The sequence below is a fragment of the Ananas comosus genome, linkage group 8, assembly GCF_001540865.1.
Source record: "Ananas comosus cultivar F153 linkage group 8, ASM154086v1, whole genome shotgun sequence".
Lineage (NCBI taxonomy): Eukaryota > Viridiplantae > Streptophyta > Magnoliopsida > Poales > Bromeliaceae > Ananas > Ananas comosus.
Window position 1 is genome coordinate 706,527 of NC_033628.1, and position 16,300 is coordinate 722,826.

At 37.6% G+C, this 16,300-nt stretch overlaps 3 protein-coding genes across 12 annotated transcripts; all 3 read left to right on the forward strand.

Moving 5' to 3' along the window:
• LOC109713796 (pentatricopeptide repeat-containing protein At5g62370) lies at window positions 1,243-6,648 on the forward strand. 5 transcript variants are annotated; one of them, XM_020237993.1, is made up of 5 exons: window positions 1,243-4,378; window positions 4,462-4,553; window positions 5,040-5,148; window positions 5,493-5,658; window positions 6,512-6,648. In XM_020237993.1, the coding sequence occupies exon 1, from the start codon at window positions 1,356-1,358 to the stop codon at window positions 4,272-4,274; it is 2,919 nt and encodes a 972-aa protein (XP_020093582.1). In that variant the 5' UTR covers window positions 1,243-1,355; the 3' UTR covers window positions 4,275-4,378; window positions 4,462-4,553; window positions 5,040-5,148; window positions 5,493-5,658; window positions 6,512-6,648. The 5 variants fall into 5 exon arrangements, with proteins under 5 accessions (XP_020093582.1, XP_020093583.1, XP_020093580.1 ...); XM_020237994.1 differs by lacking the exon at window positions 6,512-6,648 and having other exon boundaries at window positions 4,467-4,553; window positions 5,493-5,846; XM_020237991.1 differs by lacking the exon at window positions 6,512-6,648 and having other exon boundaries at window positions 5,493-5,845.
• Window positions 6,656-13,608, forward strand: LOC109713797 (methionine aminopeptidase 1A). 6 transcript variants are annotated; one of them, XM_020238000.1, is made up of 17 exons: window positions 6,656-6,726; window positions 7,614-7,699; window positions 7,853-7,903; window positions 8,209-8,376; window positions 8,785-8,860; window positions 9,490-9,537; window positions 9,630-9,674; window positions 9,796-9,895; window positions 10,549-10,600; window positions 10,686-10,727; window positions 11,514-11,575; window positions 11,678-11,776; window positions 12,259-12,332; window positions 12,489-12,558; window positions 12,698-12,763; window positions 12,841-12,929; window positions 13,117-13,582. In XM_020238000.1, the coding sequence occupies exons 2-17, from the start codon at window positions 7,635-7,637 to the stop codon at window positions 13,195-13,197; spliced, it is 1,188 nt and encodes a 395-aa protein (XP_020093589.1). In that variant the 5' UTR covers window positions 6,656-6,726; window positions 7,614-7,634; the 3' UTR covers window positions 13,198-13,582. The 6 variants fall into 6 exon arrangements, with proteins under 6 accessions (XP_020093589.1, XP_020093587.1, XP_020093585.1 ...); XM_020237998.1 differs by lacking the exon at window positions 6,656-6,726 and adding an exon at window positions 7,162-7,322; XM_020237996.1 differs by lacking the exon at window positions 6,656-6,726 and adding an exon at window positions 7,170-7,397 and having other exon boundaries at window positions 8,171-8,376; window positions 13,117-13,608.
• LOC109714049 (21 kDa protein-like) lies at window positions 15,446-15,964 on the forward strand. The gene has a single exon (XM_020238451.1). It carries the CDS (start codon window positions 15,446-15,448, stop codon window positions 15,962-15,964), a length of 519 nt encoding a protein of 172 aa, XP_020094040.1.

A 16,300-nucleotide genomic window follows, 5' to 3' on the forward strand; every position in this document is an offset into this window, starting at 1 on the left:
GATGCATTTCTTTTTATTTTACTTATATAATTGTCTGATGCTTATGCAAATTAAGCTCTTTTTTTTTTTTTGGTTATATTCCTGTTCATGCATGCATGTTTAAAAAAGCAACGAGAAACTCCCCAACCCTTCTTGGTCGCTAGAACGTGTCAAACTTCTGACGGACATGTGGAACGTGCTCCATTGATTGTTGTTTTTCGTTTCCACATTTTTTTTCTTTTTTTTTTTTCTTTCAATTACTCTTTTATTCTATTTACTTTCTGCATTTTTTTATCCCAAGTCTTACTACTCTCTCTTCCTTTTTCTTTGAAGCCCTTGGCTGCTTTCATTTTGTAAGCTTAATTAATTTATATTTTCAAATGAATTAAGCTCAATCAGTATATACTTAAAGATCAGTAGATGTTCTTATATATCCAGAACATTACGTAGAAAATTAAGAGAGTTTGAAACCTCACGTACGCATAAATTAATTTCAGAATAGAGAATTTGAATCTTTATCTTCTCCGACAATATTAATTTTTGAGTAATATTACATATACCTTTAGATTTGATGTAAATCTCATACCCAATCATCGAAAGGCTCTCATTTTCTACTTATGATACCAATTTTTTTTTATCACTAAAGATTGGAAAAAAATTTATGAACCTACAATGCATGAAATGTAAAATTTATACATTTATGTAAGGGTGTACATGTGGCAAGTTTCTTAATTTTTGTACCCAGTATGTAATTACAGTATGGATTTTTGGAGGATTTGGGGATTATAAAAAAAATAAAGATTTTTATGTGATTCAAGAATATAGAATTGTTCGGTAATTTGTTTAGGTAAAAACGTACAGAACTTTATTTGAATTATGGACTGTTTTGAATTGATAAATATTTCAAAATTTTAATCTTACTATATAATTTTTTTAATTTATTTGATTTGAGTCAATCAACATAAATTTGAGTTTAAACTTTAAACTAATTTTACTTTAATAAATTTATTATTAATAGAATTATAAAAAGTAAAATAACTAAACATGTAAAAATAAAAAATATATTTAAATTTTGAAGTCAAAATATTATTCACCGACCGAAATTAAATAAATTAGAAGGTTAGATAGTAAAATTAAATTGTAGAAGATTGATAAAAAATGTTCAGATAAAATATGCACATTTTTATTTTTTTAAAAAGTACTTATTTATTTTTTATTTAATTTTATTTTAGTGTTGGGTTTGACTCACAACGTCAGCATCTAATTCCTCCCTACGCCCGCGCCCCGACACTTTCCCTCGTTCCGTGCTCGGCTCCTCCACCATTATGCCTGTTCTCTCGCATTCCCACTCTCTCCCCTCTCCGCGACCCATATAAATGCTCCCCCCATCGAGCGTTACTCGCCCACTCCAATCCCCTTCCCCGCTCCTCCTCCTCTTCTCCCTCCTCTCCCTTCGCCGAACCCTCTCCACCTCCGCCTCCGCCGCTTCTCCCCTCGCCATCGCCGACTCCTCCTCCCACGCGTCCCTCTGCGTCTCCCTCCTCCGCCGCCTCCTCCGCCGCCTCCTCGCCTCGCGCCAGCCCCTCAAAGCCGAAGCCCTTTACGCTCGTGCCCACGAAGGTACGCTCCCCGATGACCCATTGCTGCTTGATTCCATGATAATTTGCTATTCCGAGCTCGGGAACCTAGTTTCAGCGAGAACCCATTTGGACCATATGATCAAAATCGGATCTTGGCCCTCCAAGGACGCATACAACGCGCTGCTCCACGCGCTCTGTGCGGAATCCATGTACTTGGAGGCTATGGACCTCTTCGTCCTCATGGCCGGCGGCGGCGTGCTCCCTCCGTTGTCGGCGTATCATCTCCTGATACCCGGTTTGTGCTCCAAGGGGTTTTTGGACAAAGCACGGTTCCTGTTCGACGTAATGCTCGGCTCGGGCTTGAGCCCCTCTGCACGGTTGTATAAGTCCCTGGTGTATGGCTTCTGCAAGGCGAAGCGAGTTCTCGAGGCAGAGCATGTGTGCAGAGTGATGGAGTCTCGCGGTTTGTTCTTGGACCGTGTGATGTGCACTGCGCTTATATGCGGCTACTGCAAGGAAGGACGGATGGAGCTCGCGTTGAATGTGTTTAAGAGGATGAAGGAAATGGGGGGAACTGAGCCAGATGTTTATGCATACAATACATTGATCAATGGGTTATTTAGGCTCGGCTATGTTGATTCTGGGTGGAACTTATACAATGAGATGGTTGATAGTGGCTTGGAACCGAATTTGGTGACGTACAATATAATGATCAGCTGGTATTGCAAGAATAACAGGGTTGATTGTGCATTGGAGCTGTTCGACGTAATGTCTAGGCGTGGAATAGCTCCGGATTTAAGGTGCTACACCTTATTAATAACTGCCCTATGCAAAGAAAGCAGGTCGGTGGAGGCTGAGCAGTTGTTTGATAAAATGTTGGCCAATGGTCTTTTCCCTGATCATGTTATGTTTGTTTTGCTTTCTAAGAGTTTCCCTAAGGACCATGAGACTACTATAGTTCGCAAGACCTTGCAAGCTATCGCGAAGTTGGATCATAACATTGAATATTCAAAGTTCTCTAAGCTTTCTGGTGGGTGTTCAAATGTAACATTGCAAAGAGAAGCTGAACTTCTTCTCGATGAGATCGTGAAAAGTAATGTGCTCCCTATTGATGTTGTCTTTAATATAATGATAATAGCTATGTGCGCTGAGGGAAGGATAGATGTTTCCTACTATTTGCTGGACAAATTGGTTGGTTATGGATGTGAACCTTCAGTCTACATGTATAATATAATGATAAGATGCCTATGCAGGGAGAATCAGATGGATGATGCTCGATCACTTATAAGCCTGATGCAGAGTAGAGGAGTCGCTCCGGACCTGGCCACTCATTCAATTATGATCAATGCATACAGCAAGCAAGGGGAAATAGATTTGGCGCTTGGGATTTTCAATGAGATTATTGAGCAGGGCTTTGAACCCACCGTTGCTGTATATGATTCAATTATAGGCTGTCTTTGCAGAATGAAACGTGTGAAAGAAGCAGAATTCATATTCAGAAGGATGATTGAAGCGGGAGTACTACCTGATGAAGTGATCTATACAACAATTCTTAATGGCTATTCGAAAATTAGGAGGACAGTAGACGCTTGCGATCTTTTTGATGAAATGGTCGAGCGTGGACTCCAGCCGAGTTCTCATGCCTATAGTGCGCTTATAAATGGACTGATAAAAGGCAATAAAATTAGAAAGGCATGCTATTATCTAGACAGGATGTTGGAGGAAGGATTTATGCCAGACACAGTTTTTTATACAATGCTAATCCATCAGTTCTTTCGAAAAGGAGAGGTTAACTTAGCTTTAGATTTGGTTGACTTGATGATTAGAAACCAGATTGAACCTGACCTAATCACTTTTTGTGCATTGGTGAGTGGCATTTCTCGGAGCATCTTCCACCAAAGTAGGATAAAACCTTTGTTGGTTAAGAAATTAGAAGAGGCAAGGGACAAACTTTTCAGGTTACTACCTCAAAAAAATGGCGCTGAACAAAAAATGAAAAATAAAATTATGTGCAGAACTACTTCCGAAAAAATTGAACTTGCACTCAATATACTGCAGGAACTAGTAGATAGTGAGTTGATGCCAGATTTACATATTTATAATGGGGTGCTCAATGGACTTTGTAGAGCTAATATGATTGAAGATGCTTACGATCTGATATCATTGATGCGGCAAGTTGGTGTTACTCCCAATCAAGTGACATATACAATACTAATGACTGCACATATCAGGTTAGGTGATACTGAGCATGCTATTCAGTTATTTAACCAGCTCAACAGCTATGGTTATTGTCTTGATAGATTCACTTACAATACACTCATCAAAGGTCTCTCTATGGCTGGGAGGGTGAGTGAGGCATTGTCACTTACTCAAATGATGCAAAAAAGAGGCTTTGTTCCTAACAAAGTTGCGTATGATAACCTAATTGAATCTATAATTCCCATGGATTCCAGTTATCCTGCATTATATCTATTTGAGGATATGCTTTCACATGGCTATACTCCAAGAAGTAGTAACTACAATAAATTACTCAGAAGTCTTGCCGAAAATAACAAGTTGGGAGAGGCTATAAGAGTTTTTGAAATAATGCTTAAAAAAGGTAAAACTCCTAACCAACAAACAAAGAGAAATTTGTTGGAATTGTGCTATAGGCAACGAGAATTTCGCATTGCCTTTGAGATTGAGGAGAACATGCCCCTTTACGAGGATGGTTGAAGAATGTAATATGCCTCATTAAGCATTGAAGTTTTCTGGGCAAACTGTACAAGGCTTCTATTGAATGTTGAGCCTTATTTTCACATAGAATCAGAAAAGGACAGGTAATTAAGCTCGTCTTTTCTCCTCCTTTCCACTGTTAATTATGCGCCTTATTAAGAATTCTAACTTGATCATTATTTGTTAGGTTAGGGAATCTGTTGGATTGATTTGGAGGTGAATGTGCATCTTGTGCTGCATGCCTGCACCATGTTTATCTACAGTGTTGACAGTAGCCAGGTAACCGTGTAAAATAGATGGTCTCCGTTTAATTTCTGCTGCTAGGCTGCAGAATTTGTTTGATTTACTTTTATCCGTCTTAATGAGATATTGGTGAAATCACAATCCAACAAATATTTTCTGCATATTAAATTATGAAGGTTTCATCTCAATCAATACAGCAAAAATTCAGCTCACCTGTACATTGACCCCTGTTCCATGACTGAGAATCATAGAAACCGTTTTCATATTGTTTATTTGCTATGTAAGTGTTCAGTTAAAAGATGCCTTTTGGCTCAAAATATGGAAAAGTCTGTTAGATTACTCCATCTTTTTTATTTGCTTTGAAAATCTTAAAGTATGTTTCTTTATTTAATTAAGAAGCAAGTTTAAATAAAAAGGAATCAGAAATGTAGTTATACTTCATACACAATATATAATCTTTTTCAAAGAAATCTGTAGTGCAGAACGAAAGATGAATGATTACTACTTTTCTGTCTTTTCCAGATAATAGGTTGAAAATTGTACGATGCAAGTTTTGCTGCTAATTCAGTGAGATTGGAAGATTGTTTATCCGATCTAGCACTGGGAGTAAGCCTTGTCTAGTGGCTGTCAGGTGTTGTTTTTCTTTCTTCATTTAATTCTATTTTATCTTGAGCAATCATATAAATATATAATGACAGAAACCCTGTGCTCTTGGATAGTTATTCTGCTTATTACAATTTCAAGTCGTGTTCGTGATGTCCTGTTGCCCTTTTACAAATACTAAACTCTAGAGAATTTGTCGATAGAGTTGGCACGAATTTTCTGCCGACTTTTAGTTTCTCATCTCGTTCAGTTGATATATTATATGCTTAAATAACAACGATTTGACATCCATTTGCCTCTTAATAGCTTCCTTAATATGATCCTTAAAAGTGATATTGCCTCATCATTTTCTCCCTTTGTTACTTTTAATAGGTAAATCTTATCAGCCTGCATTCCAGAACTGCTTTACGGAACTCACTAAAGCAAGAATTGCACACAATATGGGTAATATTGTGTGCGTCAGCTATCGAACTGAAGGATAATTCTCGACTGTCATGGGACACAGTCACTGAAAAGTTCTTCATCCAAGGAAGTGGCTGTAAGTGAACGCAATACAGCAGATTTTGTCCCAGCTCTACTAAAGCGCGCTTCCTCGGAAGCTCCGGCTAGATTAAACAAGACATTAGTTATATTTAGGCTAAATTACAGAAAACCCCCCTGTAATAACCCGCTTTTTCACTTTCCCCCTCTGACATTTAAAAACCTATACTTTGCCCTCTTGTAAAATGAAAAATGTTCACAGGGGGGTCACGGTGTGTAAAATGACCATTTTGCCCCTCGCCATTGTTGTCTTCTTCCTGAGTTTCCTCAGCCGCCCCTTCGATCCGCCACTATTTCCACCTCAATCGGCCACGATTCCTCTCCAATTTCTTCTCCTCCTGCTCCCCTTCTCCTCCTACACCGTCGCCGTCCATCGATTTCGGCGACAGTAGGGAGGATACTAAGATGGGTGTTGATGGAGAGGTAGGCAGGGACAACGAGGGCGAAGGCGAGGTGGCGGAGGAGGACGAAAAGGATGTGGGCGAGGGCAAAGCAGTGGAGGACGGCGAGGCGGCGAGGCGGCGAAGCGGCGAGCCGGAGGGAGCGAAGCATCGGAGAAGAGGCAGAGGGGTATTTTCGGTATAAAAAAATATTTTTTAACAGAACCCCTAACGGAATCATAACGGTAGGGATGAAGTGCACATTTTTTATTTTATAAGGGGGCAAAGTGTAGGTTTTTAAATATCAGGGGGGGAAAGTGAAAAAGCGGGTTATTATAGGAGATTTTCTGTAATTTAGCCTTATATTTATTATAGGTTGTATATGTGATTCATCTGTAAAATTCTGTAATTTTTTCAACAGATTGCCACTGATAAGTTAAATCATCATTGCCATTGGCAAATTTTTTGTAGGGATTTTTTTTCTGGTGACAACAATGGTGCACAATTTGCCTACAATTATATTACTAGGGCTTTGTACCATTACTTGTGGCTGCTATTGGTTGCGGCTACCAGTTTATTCTCCTGCGCTGTAACTCGATTACATCGTAAATGCAGGATTCGTGTATTGAACCTTTCGAGAGTTCAACCTAATCAGGATTAAGCAATGCCACCCCTACATCAAAAAAGTGAGTAAACATTTTACACCCTATACATTCAAAGGCTGATATATTTATACTAGTTTTATCCCTTTCTCTTCCTTTTTAAATTTTTGGATCAACAGGTGTAAGATATTACGCCAAACATTCAGATGTAAAAATAGTATTTCTCATCAGAATTTAATTATATAATTTTTAATTAAATATGTATATTTATCATATTTTTTAGTAACATGTGAAAAAAATGTTTAACATACGTATAATCACCAAATTGTTAATTTATATTATCTGAGAACTGGGCCGGACATGAGCCTGAGTTGTTTATATTGTGGGCCCCGGTCGTATCGAGTGCGCATTTTGGTCAGTACCTTAGAAATTCGCTTCGAATTTATAAAATAAAAAAAATTGGCTAATTTTATAAAAATATAAAATTAATAAATTTTGTAGACAAAAAAAGAAGTAACCTAATATTGTTTGTTTATTATTTTCTAGTATCCTTTTTCTTACTCTTATTAAGACCCGATCTCTCGTCCCTCTCCCTCTTCTCGCTCCCCCAAACCCTAGCGCTACCAATTCCTTAACTCATCAACCCTAGCATTTAGTCATCGGGACATAGTGCGGTATATGTGCGGCGCTCTTCTCCTCGATCCTTTTCGCCACTGTTTGTTTGTAGGAGATGTAGTTTCCGAATGATTCAATGAGTTAATAATGATCTCAGCACATAGATTCGGCTCTTATTTAGGGCAAATGATTCCTCTGAAACCCTGTCTCCAGGACAATCAGGATTCATTGCGAGTTCTTGATATTGGAATTTGATTTGTTGCTAAATTTTTATCAGTATTTTAGCGCCTCGATGTGATCTGCGTCAGTTTTTGATATTGGGTTTGATTACTTGCTTTACATATTTGTGGACGCAGCTGATAAAGAATACTGTTTAGATGGAAAAGGGGAGCGCAGAATCAGTCCTATCGTGTGTTCATTGTGGCAAACCCGCCCATCTCCAGTGCGCCTCTTAGCTCAAATTCGCAATTTTTTTTTTTTTTACTCACGTTTTTTTATTTTATTTTTATTTTTATTTTTGTGCCTTTTATTTTGGTTGGTGACTGATATCTAGTAGAGCATAAGTTGTCTTATTCCAACTTATTCTTATTTACAGATGTCCGAAGTGTGTCGAGCTAAAGCTTCCTCGAGAAGGTGCTGCTTTCTGGTTCGTGATGTTTGCTTCTTAATATTATTAATTTGTCATTACGATTGAAAATTCGAAAGATAGATATGAATAGTTAAAAATTATTTAGAAACTTTTAGATTTAAATTAGTGAAATGATGGAAATGAATAGAGGGACTGAAACATTTTCCACAATTGTTGAGATTTAATAGTGGATCACTAAATATTGAACTTCTTGAAATTTATTTTCGTTTTCTTTTGGATTCCTCTGACTTGTCCCATATGATTCTGCTGACCCACAAATGGAAGTTGAGACTTGTTCATGCACGCTATTTTGCGTGGCGCAGTTCACAGGATTGTTTCAAGGTGGCTTGGAGCTCTCACAAGTCTGTACACGCAAAGTTAGCCACAGCTGCATCAGATGTCTCATCTGAACAATCTGATGAGGGTTGGCAATACTGTTTGAGGAAAGGCCAGATGCGTACATCAAAACTTCCTTATTTTGATTGGACTGGGTACTTTTCCTTCTGTCGCATTTGAAATTCTATTTGTTGGAGCTAACATTTCTGCATCTACGGTGGCTTCTTGTTCCAACTTTTGAATTGGAGTGCAAATTATGTACCAGCTGAAATAAGTGCTGTTAGGCAGGACTACAAGAATGTATAGATGTGAAATATTAGTTTAAATTAGAGTAGTATATAGATTTCAATGGATCAAAAATCAGATACAGTTCTGTGCATTTGAAAGATGTGGTATAAAATGGATGAAACTTCTTCGTAAACACCAATTTGACCTCCTAATCTCTTTTGATCTGATAATATTTATCCATTTACTAATCTCTTTTTTTTTTGGGGGTGCTCATGTACTTTCTGTCTAGTTTCAACTACTTTTAACTTTTGATTCACTGGTTTACATTCTTGTAGACCATTGAGACCGTATCCAATATCAAAAATGCGCGAGGTGCCTGAAGGAATTGAAAAACCTGATTGGGCTGTTGACGTAAGTTACTTTTCCTACATAGTTATGGTTGATTGTTTGCACTTATCTCTCCACTGGTGTGTCGTAATATATTTTGGTAGAGCTTACATGTAGATTATGATAGTCTATTCCCAACCCTGGTGGACCAGCATGCTACTAAGGCCAAAAGTGATGTATTCGGTGCCGTGTATATTAATGCTTTGTATTAGTCATACTGTAATAAACTAAATCTTTACATCTTTATTTAGTACTCTTCTGATTGTTTCTGTGATGTAATATTTCACTTTTTATTCCGCATAACAAGTTTAGCATTCATTAAAAGGATGTTCAGTACACTGCCTTCCAATCAATAATTAGGAGATGCTTGTGTGAGCAAACATAAGGTAATAGTGTACTTTTGGCAAGCTTGTTATCAACTTCTAATTTTAACATCTTATATGGCTAAATTGTTTTTGGTTTTGTAAGCTACATTCCATATAAATTTATACGTTAAAGATAAATACATAAATTCATTTTGGAACGATGTTGAGGGGTTCTTCTATTCAAATAGTTGAGAATTAAGATAACATATTTTCATTTGCATATTTTTTACATTTAAGTGCATTTATTGCACGCATGGTTCAGCATTACTATTTCGTTATCTTTTTCAGGGAATCCCTAAGATTGAGCCCAATAGTGACTTGCAGACGAGAGTGGAGGTAAATTTGGCTTTAGGCTACATTAATTTAATATTACTTTTGCAAACACGCGTCTTATGCTTGTTTGTGGTTATTTTGGGTGGAAACTGAAGATCAAGACGCCTGAGCAAATTGAGAGAATGAGAGAAACATGTCGAGTAAGTTAAGCAGTTCCTTTGTGTATAGATGTACTTGTTTCCATATTTTTCCCTTGCGCAGGGTTTATTTTTGACTATTTTCTATTGTATACATCTTTTTCTTACTACTTGATATTATCAGATTGCAAGGGAAGTTTTAGATGCAGCTGCTCGGGTCATCCAGCCAGGAATTACAACCGATGAGATTGATCGAGTAGTTCATGAGGCAACAATTGCTGCCGGTAAGTGATGCCATAAGTTTGTTGCGTGCTTTTCAATTGTTATGTTATCATTGCATCTCTTCTTCTAGTTGTTGGAATGATTAAAAAAAAAAATGCACCACTGTGGAGTATATTGTGCTTAATACTTGTAATTCCGCCTTAGTGTTATTTCACAAAATCATACTTGTAATTCCGCCTTAGTGTTATCTTTCCTTGCTTGGAAAGATAACTCAATAACTGATGTTGGTCTTGGTCAATCTTGTTGTTAGTTTCATGATAATCTGCTTTAATGGCAGTTCAAATATTGCCCATTCTTATGGTCTGAATCTTCTGATTTTCGGATGTGAGAATTTTGGTTTTATAGCAATGGATTAGAACTTTCAGGAACAGAGAAAAAAAAGGATGCAAAATTATTATCAATAATTCACAGATTCGAAACTACAAACCTATGTAGGCATACTTACGAGTGAGGAATATTTCAAGAATATTTAGGAGTTGATGGAATGTTATAATTCTTTTTTTGTGACATCTAGTAAGTGTTTTTCTGTGATTCGATATGCTGTACTGTAATCAGCTTTATTTGTCGAAGTTTATAACATTCCTTCTAGTTCTTTTTTTTTTTAATTTCCTGTTCATCTATTCCTAATGTGCTTCAATCTCTTTAATCATTTCAGGAGGATATCCATCTCCACTAAACTATCATTTCTTTCCAAAGTCATGCTGCACGTAGGTTGTTTTTCACAGTGCAATATATTGACATAACTACTGAAAAATGTTAACATACAGTTCTTTTTCATTTATTTTTTTCCAGGTCAGTTAATGAAGTCATTTGCCATGGAATCCCAGATGCTAGGTGCAGATTGGCTTCTATATGCTTTTAATTAAGTTTTTCATTTTTGCTATTTGCCTTTAATGCGACTTTCTGCAAAATCTTGTGTAGGATGATAAAGTTTTGGTTCTGCTGCTGTTTGTTGTAAATTTTGTTAATACCTCATCTGGATTCCTATTAGGCTGTAAATTTTTAAGTATTGCATCGATATAAGTGTAGAAAAGGTTGAGAGAATCCCATGTCCCTTAAAATGTAAAAATAGGGTGAAACGAATCCTTGTCCTTTTCTGATTCTTGTGTGGTTCTGCGGTCTAGAATGGATAGTAGAAAATTTAGACTCTGGATAAGGTGGACAATGTTGTTCCTCCCGTTAAAGATAAGGATTGGAGCTATGTGGCATTAATTTTTCTTGTCTTTTCTTGTCTTCCTTTCTCTTTTTTTTTTTTTTTTTTTTTTTTTGGGTTATGTTGCACGATGGGAGCAATAGGTTTGATCTTGAGTTTGTTCTATGATGCTCGATGAAGTTTCTGGCATATTATGCAACTTTAATCGACAATGTTGTAAATAATCACTACTTTGTTTACTTGCACTTTTACCCCTCTTTGAATTTATTTGCATCAAACTATTTTGTGTACACTTTTCATACTTTAATGAGTTGGTTAATTTGTTCTATGTTGTTGTGGAACTTTTGGGCAAATGAACTGTTCTTACAATCTGTATAGCTAACTAGAAATATGCTCAAACATAAGATTGATTGGTTTGTGGTGTAGGTATCCATCAATCAATCTTCATTTATTTGTTTCTCTTACAGGAAACTTGAAGATGGTGACATTGTAAATGTTGATGTAACTGTATATTACAAAGGCGTCCATGGTAAAATTGCAGCAACCTACCAGGCCCATCTATTTTCCTCTCTCTCTCTCTCTCTCTCTCTCTCTCTCTCCTTCATTTCCTTAATTACTTGGTGATTTGCAGGTGATCTTAATGAAACATACTTTGTTGGCAAAGTGGATGAAGCCTCTCAGCAGCTCGTGCGTTGTACCTATGAGTGTTTGGAGAAAGCTATTTCAATAGGTGATCTTTTGTTACTGCACACTTATTCATGTTTGTTTGATTTTCTCTTTTATTTTTTCAGTTTATTGCGCATCAAATTTTTTTTTATGTTCGTGTTGTGAAAGTAAAACATAACTTTAGCTGTTTCTATGTGTCCTTGAAATAGGTTGTTAGGATTTATAAAATTGACATTGCATGAAAAATTGATTATGCTCAAACTAGTTGATCCCCATGGAAATTAAACATTCCCTTTATATTAAACTTATCCACTTCTCTACAAGAAATATCTCTACAACTTAGATGTATCCCTTGTATTTGATTTCATTTCTTACTGATCGCCTTTGGGCTTGTCCAAAAAGCTCATCCACCCAACATGTGAGTTCTGAAACTTTTCACTTTATGCATGTTCTCTGTCTTTAGGTTAGTTTTGCAGACAGTAGATCATTCTGAGCCATGATACATTTTTCTCTTTTTTTTTCCCTTTTTTTTTTTCTCATGCTCAGTTAAACCTGGAGTTAGGTTCCGAGAGGTTGGGGAAGTCATTAATCGACACGCTTCCATGTCAGGACTCTCTGTAGTAAGTATGATACAAAATTCTTTTAGCATCCATGTATTCCTTTGTGCTGTCTTCTTGTTGTTCGTGTCAGGACTCTGTAGCAAGTATGTACGCTAGCATTGACGTTTCGTTCCTTTTGTTTAAGCTTTTTCATTCAGTACTTTTTCTTTCATGTAGGTAAAATCCTACTGTGGTCATGGAATTGGAGAACTGTTTCACTGTGCCCCAAATATTCCTCATTACGGAAGTATCCATATTTTATACACTTATTCTGATTCATACCTTGAGTATTTGTGATCATTCTCATTTGCAACAGCTTAATAAATAAGCTGGGCGGGTTAACTCCCTTCTCGAATATCTAGTATGTGTACCTTAACAGATCGCAGGGAATAAAGCAGTCGGTGTTATGAAAGCTGGGCAGACTTTTACAATTGAGCCAATGATAAATGCAGGTTAGCGGAATTTCTAGAATTCTACTTATAATGATATCCTTTGCTAAGTCAAGCTATAAAGGAGTGTTTTGCTGCAGGAGTTTGGCGTGACAGATTATGGCCTGATGGTTGGACTGCAGCAACTGCTGATGGTAAACGAAGTGCTCAATTTGAACACACACTTCTGGTGGGTAGAACTTTTACACCTGGGAAGCAAACTGTGAACAAAACAAAAGCACTTTCTAATTGATGTCGAAATTGAATTGCAATGCCATTTTTTTCTGTAGCTTCTTTTTCATGAGGCAGAACACATCTCTCTTCCTATTGTCTTGATCTTATGATTTGCCTGTTCTCCCCGTATTTAAACTTTGCAGGTGACTGAAACTGGGGTTGAAGTCCTAACAGCACGATTGCCCTCGTCTCCAAATGTCTTTCCTTGGTTGAACTCTTCGTAGTCACATTTCATCAACTTTACATGTTCATATCAGTTCATATCAGCATGGAACGCATTACTGGGCCAGGAACTACATTACAATTGCATTCCCTTGTTCGATATGATTGTGACTTACCCATCGAGAAAATATAAGCTATCAAAATACCAGCTTTTGGCCTGTGACGGTATATATCATTGCCAGCCTAATTTATTTGTTCAATGAAGTCGAAATGCCTTTGTTATTTGCTTGAACTTGTAGAAGAGGTTGCGACAAGTTGCACTTGAGTTTGTTTTGCCTTCCGGAACATTTTTGTGTTGCATTTGAATTTAAATTTTGTTTGCCCGTATGCATACAATGCTGTTCCAGTCAATGCATTAATGTAGCATTGTTGTTTGGGTAGAGTAAATTAATGAATGTGGTTTGCGTACTTAATTGCAACCTTATCATCTCGCATAATGAACAACGTTCAACGCCAAACCGATACCATCCATTTTTGTATTTGGAAAACTCGCCTGCTAATCAGCATGCTTACACGATGGACCGCTACCTTTATATGTATCTTTGTATATTTTGGAGCATTGCGGTTCCAGTGAGTTCGCCTTTCCTTTTCTTTTTTTTTTTTCCTGTTGAAGAGCTTCTTTCTAGTGTTATTATATACTTATATGTATCTTCGTATATTTTTGTAAGAAATGCTTACTTGTATATCTAGTGTTGAGATGTATATCTATTTTAAGTTTTTACTATTTATTATTTTAAACATGAAAGAGATTGATAAGATTAGTGTGAAAAAGTTGGTTCTCGGACAGTGATATCGTGAAAGAAAAATGCACCCAGAAGTTGATGTATGTATAGCGTTGCTTAAAGTCGTGTATAGGGACCCCAAAATCATTGTAGTTAAGATATGAAATGTTAATCATTTTATTGTTCTTGTTGTATTTGAGATTCAAAATACTGTTTTTATAAGTTGTTGATATACTGACATAAATAATATTGAAGTATTCAAAGCATTATTATTATTATTATTATTATTATTATTATTATTATTTTTGAGAGATAAGTAGCACGTTATCCGTTTTGTTTATTTTATTTAAAAATAAATTTAGCTGAAAATATGAATCAACTAGGATTCGAACTTGGGTATAGGATGCTAATCATCAAGTTCTTTACCACTTACTCTAGGAACAGTCGGTAAAACATTATTATTATTATTATTATTTATAATATTATTATTATTTACAATAATGTCGGGTGATATTGCGGTCCACCCCTGCATTATTTTTTTGAGTTTGGGAGAGAACTACGGGGAGATGAAGGCGCGTGCGTGGCTCACTCGTTCATGCTCCTCAAAGGATCCAGCTCAAACCCTTCATAATTGGGACATGTGGGTTTCTTTTAACTCCCATTTCCAGAGTGTCTCACTAGTGAACACTCCCAGAAGCCTCGTCCTCTACTCCTCGAACAAATAAATACCCTAATAAAAAGAATAAAATAATGCATGCCCACTAAGAACGTTGGTCCAGATGAAGTGCAACTCCCTTGAAACTAGTAGCACGGATGCAGCATTTAACCCCGATTATTATAGTACACCTCGTTAATTACTACTAAAAATTATTTTATTCTGTTTACAAGTTGTTAATTAGAGTTTGAGGCTAAGTTGCCATGCATGTGTTTTAAATATAACCATATACATTTCAAATTAAACAGTGGCAACAACCGAAAAGAACGAAAAGAATATTTAATTTTGTGAGATGCATCGCATCCTTTGTCACCTTCCCTTGTCAATACCACTGTTGCAAAACAAAAATTAATTTTTTTTTTTAGAGATAGGTAGCACGCTATCCACTCCGTTTATGTCATTTAGAAATAAACTTAGCTAGAAATGTGAATTAACTAGGATTCGAACTTGGATCTCGGGTACCAATCACCAAGCCCTTTGTCACTTGCTATAGGAACGGTCGGTAAAACAAACAAAAATTAATTAATCATGATATTCGTCGACAATAAGAAAGGTTTCGATAAGAGGAATGTGATAATTTTATTTTTTTCTTTTCTTTGTCAACCATTTTCACAACTATTATATATACACACACAGAGAAACTGATAGTAGATGAATAGTATTTATTATTTAGTTTCTAATCTTTACATTCACAATAGTACTACTATGCGCAATATCCTAGGTTTTCTCTCCCTCTCTCTATATAAACCACTCAGGCTCCAACCTCTACAGAGAAACCAATAATTATATTATCAACTTAACAACAACATCAAAATGGAGCTCACGCTACTCCGCTCAACTCTACCGGCCACTCTCATCATCCTACTGCTTTTCTCCGCTGCGCGGCGAAGCGCGGCGAGACACCGCCCCGGCTTCGCCGCACCGCAGCAGGCCCGGGACGCGGTCTCCGCGAGCCTCGGCGCGGCGCGCGGCGCGCTGGCGCTGGTCGCGGCCTCGTCGGGGGACGGCCCCCGCGCGCCGGCCCCGGCGCCGCCCGAGGCCGCAGCGCTGGGCGACTGCGCGGTCGCCCTGGGCGACGCGGTCGCGCAGCTGCAGCGGTCCCTGGACGCGCTGGGGAAGCTGCCGCGCGCGCGGCCGTGGGCGGAGGTGGACGACGCGGAAACGTGGGTGAGCGCTGCGCTCACGGACGAGAACATGTGCGCGCAGGGGTTCGCGGCAGTGGAGGGGGAAGGGGAGGTGAAGAGCGCGGTGGCGCGGGGTGTCGCCGACGCGGCGGAGCGCACCAGCAACGCGCTCGCGCTCATCAACGGGCTCAGAACCACCGCACCCTGAGGAATATTTAGATATATATATAGAGAGAGAGAGAGAGAGAGAGAGAGAGAGAGAGAGAGAGAGCGCGTGAGAGTAGTTTTACTATATTTTTATATTTTTGTAAGTGTAGACTTTTTTGTATTCATAAGTTTTACTATATTTTTAAAATGATAATGGTCAACTAGTATTGAGTAGGTGTTTGATTGAATAGTATAATTTAACTTATATAAATGAACAAAAAAAATAAATTTACGGTCGAAAATTTATAAGTACAAAAAGAACTATACTTATAAGAGTATAATAACCAAACTCTCTTTCTCTCTCTTGCTCTCTCTCTCTCTCTCTCTATATATATAT

What these genes read in the sequence shown, in the direction of transcription:
- LOC109713796 (XM_020237993.1), top strand. Translation starts at nt 1,356, where the DNA reads ATGCTCCCCCCATCGAGCGTTACTCGCCCACTCCAATCCCCTTCCCCG.
- LOC109713797 (XM_020237996.1), top strand. An exon ending in TGAGGCAACAATTGCTGCCG is followed by an intron (nt 9,896 to 10,548) that starts GTAAGTGATGCC and finishes TAATCATTTCAG; the next exon opens with GAGGATATCCATCTCCACTA. An exon ending in CATGGAATCCCAGATGCTAG is followed by an intron (nt 10,728 to 11,513) that starts GTGCAGATTGGC and finishes TTTCTCTTACAG; the next exon opens with GAAACTTGAAGATGGTGACA.
- LOC109714049 (XM_020238451.1), top strand. Translation starts at nt 15,446, where the DNA reads ATGGAGCTCACGCTACTCCGCTCAACTCTACCGGCCACTCTCATCATC.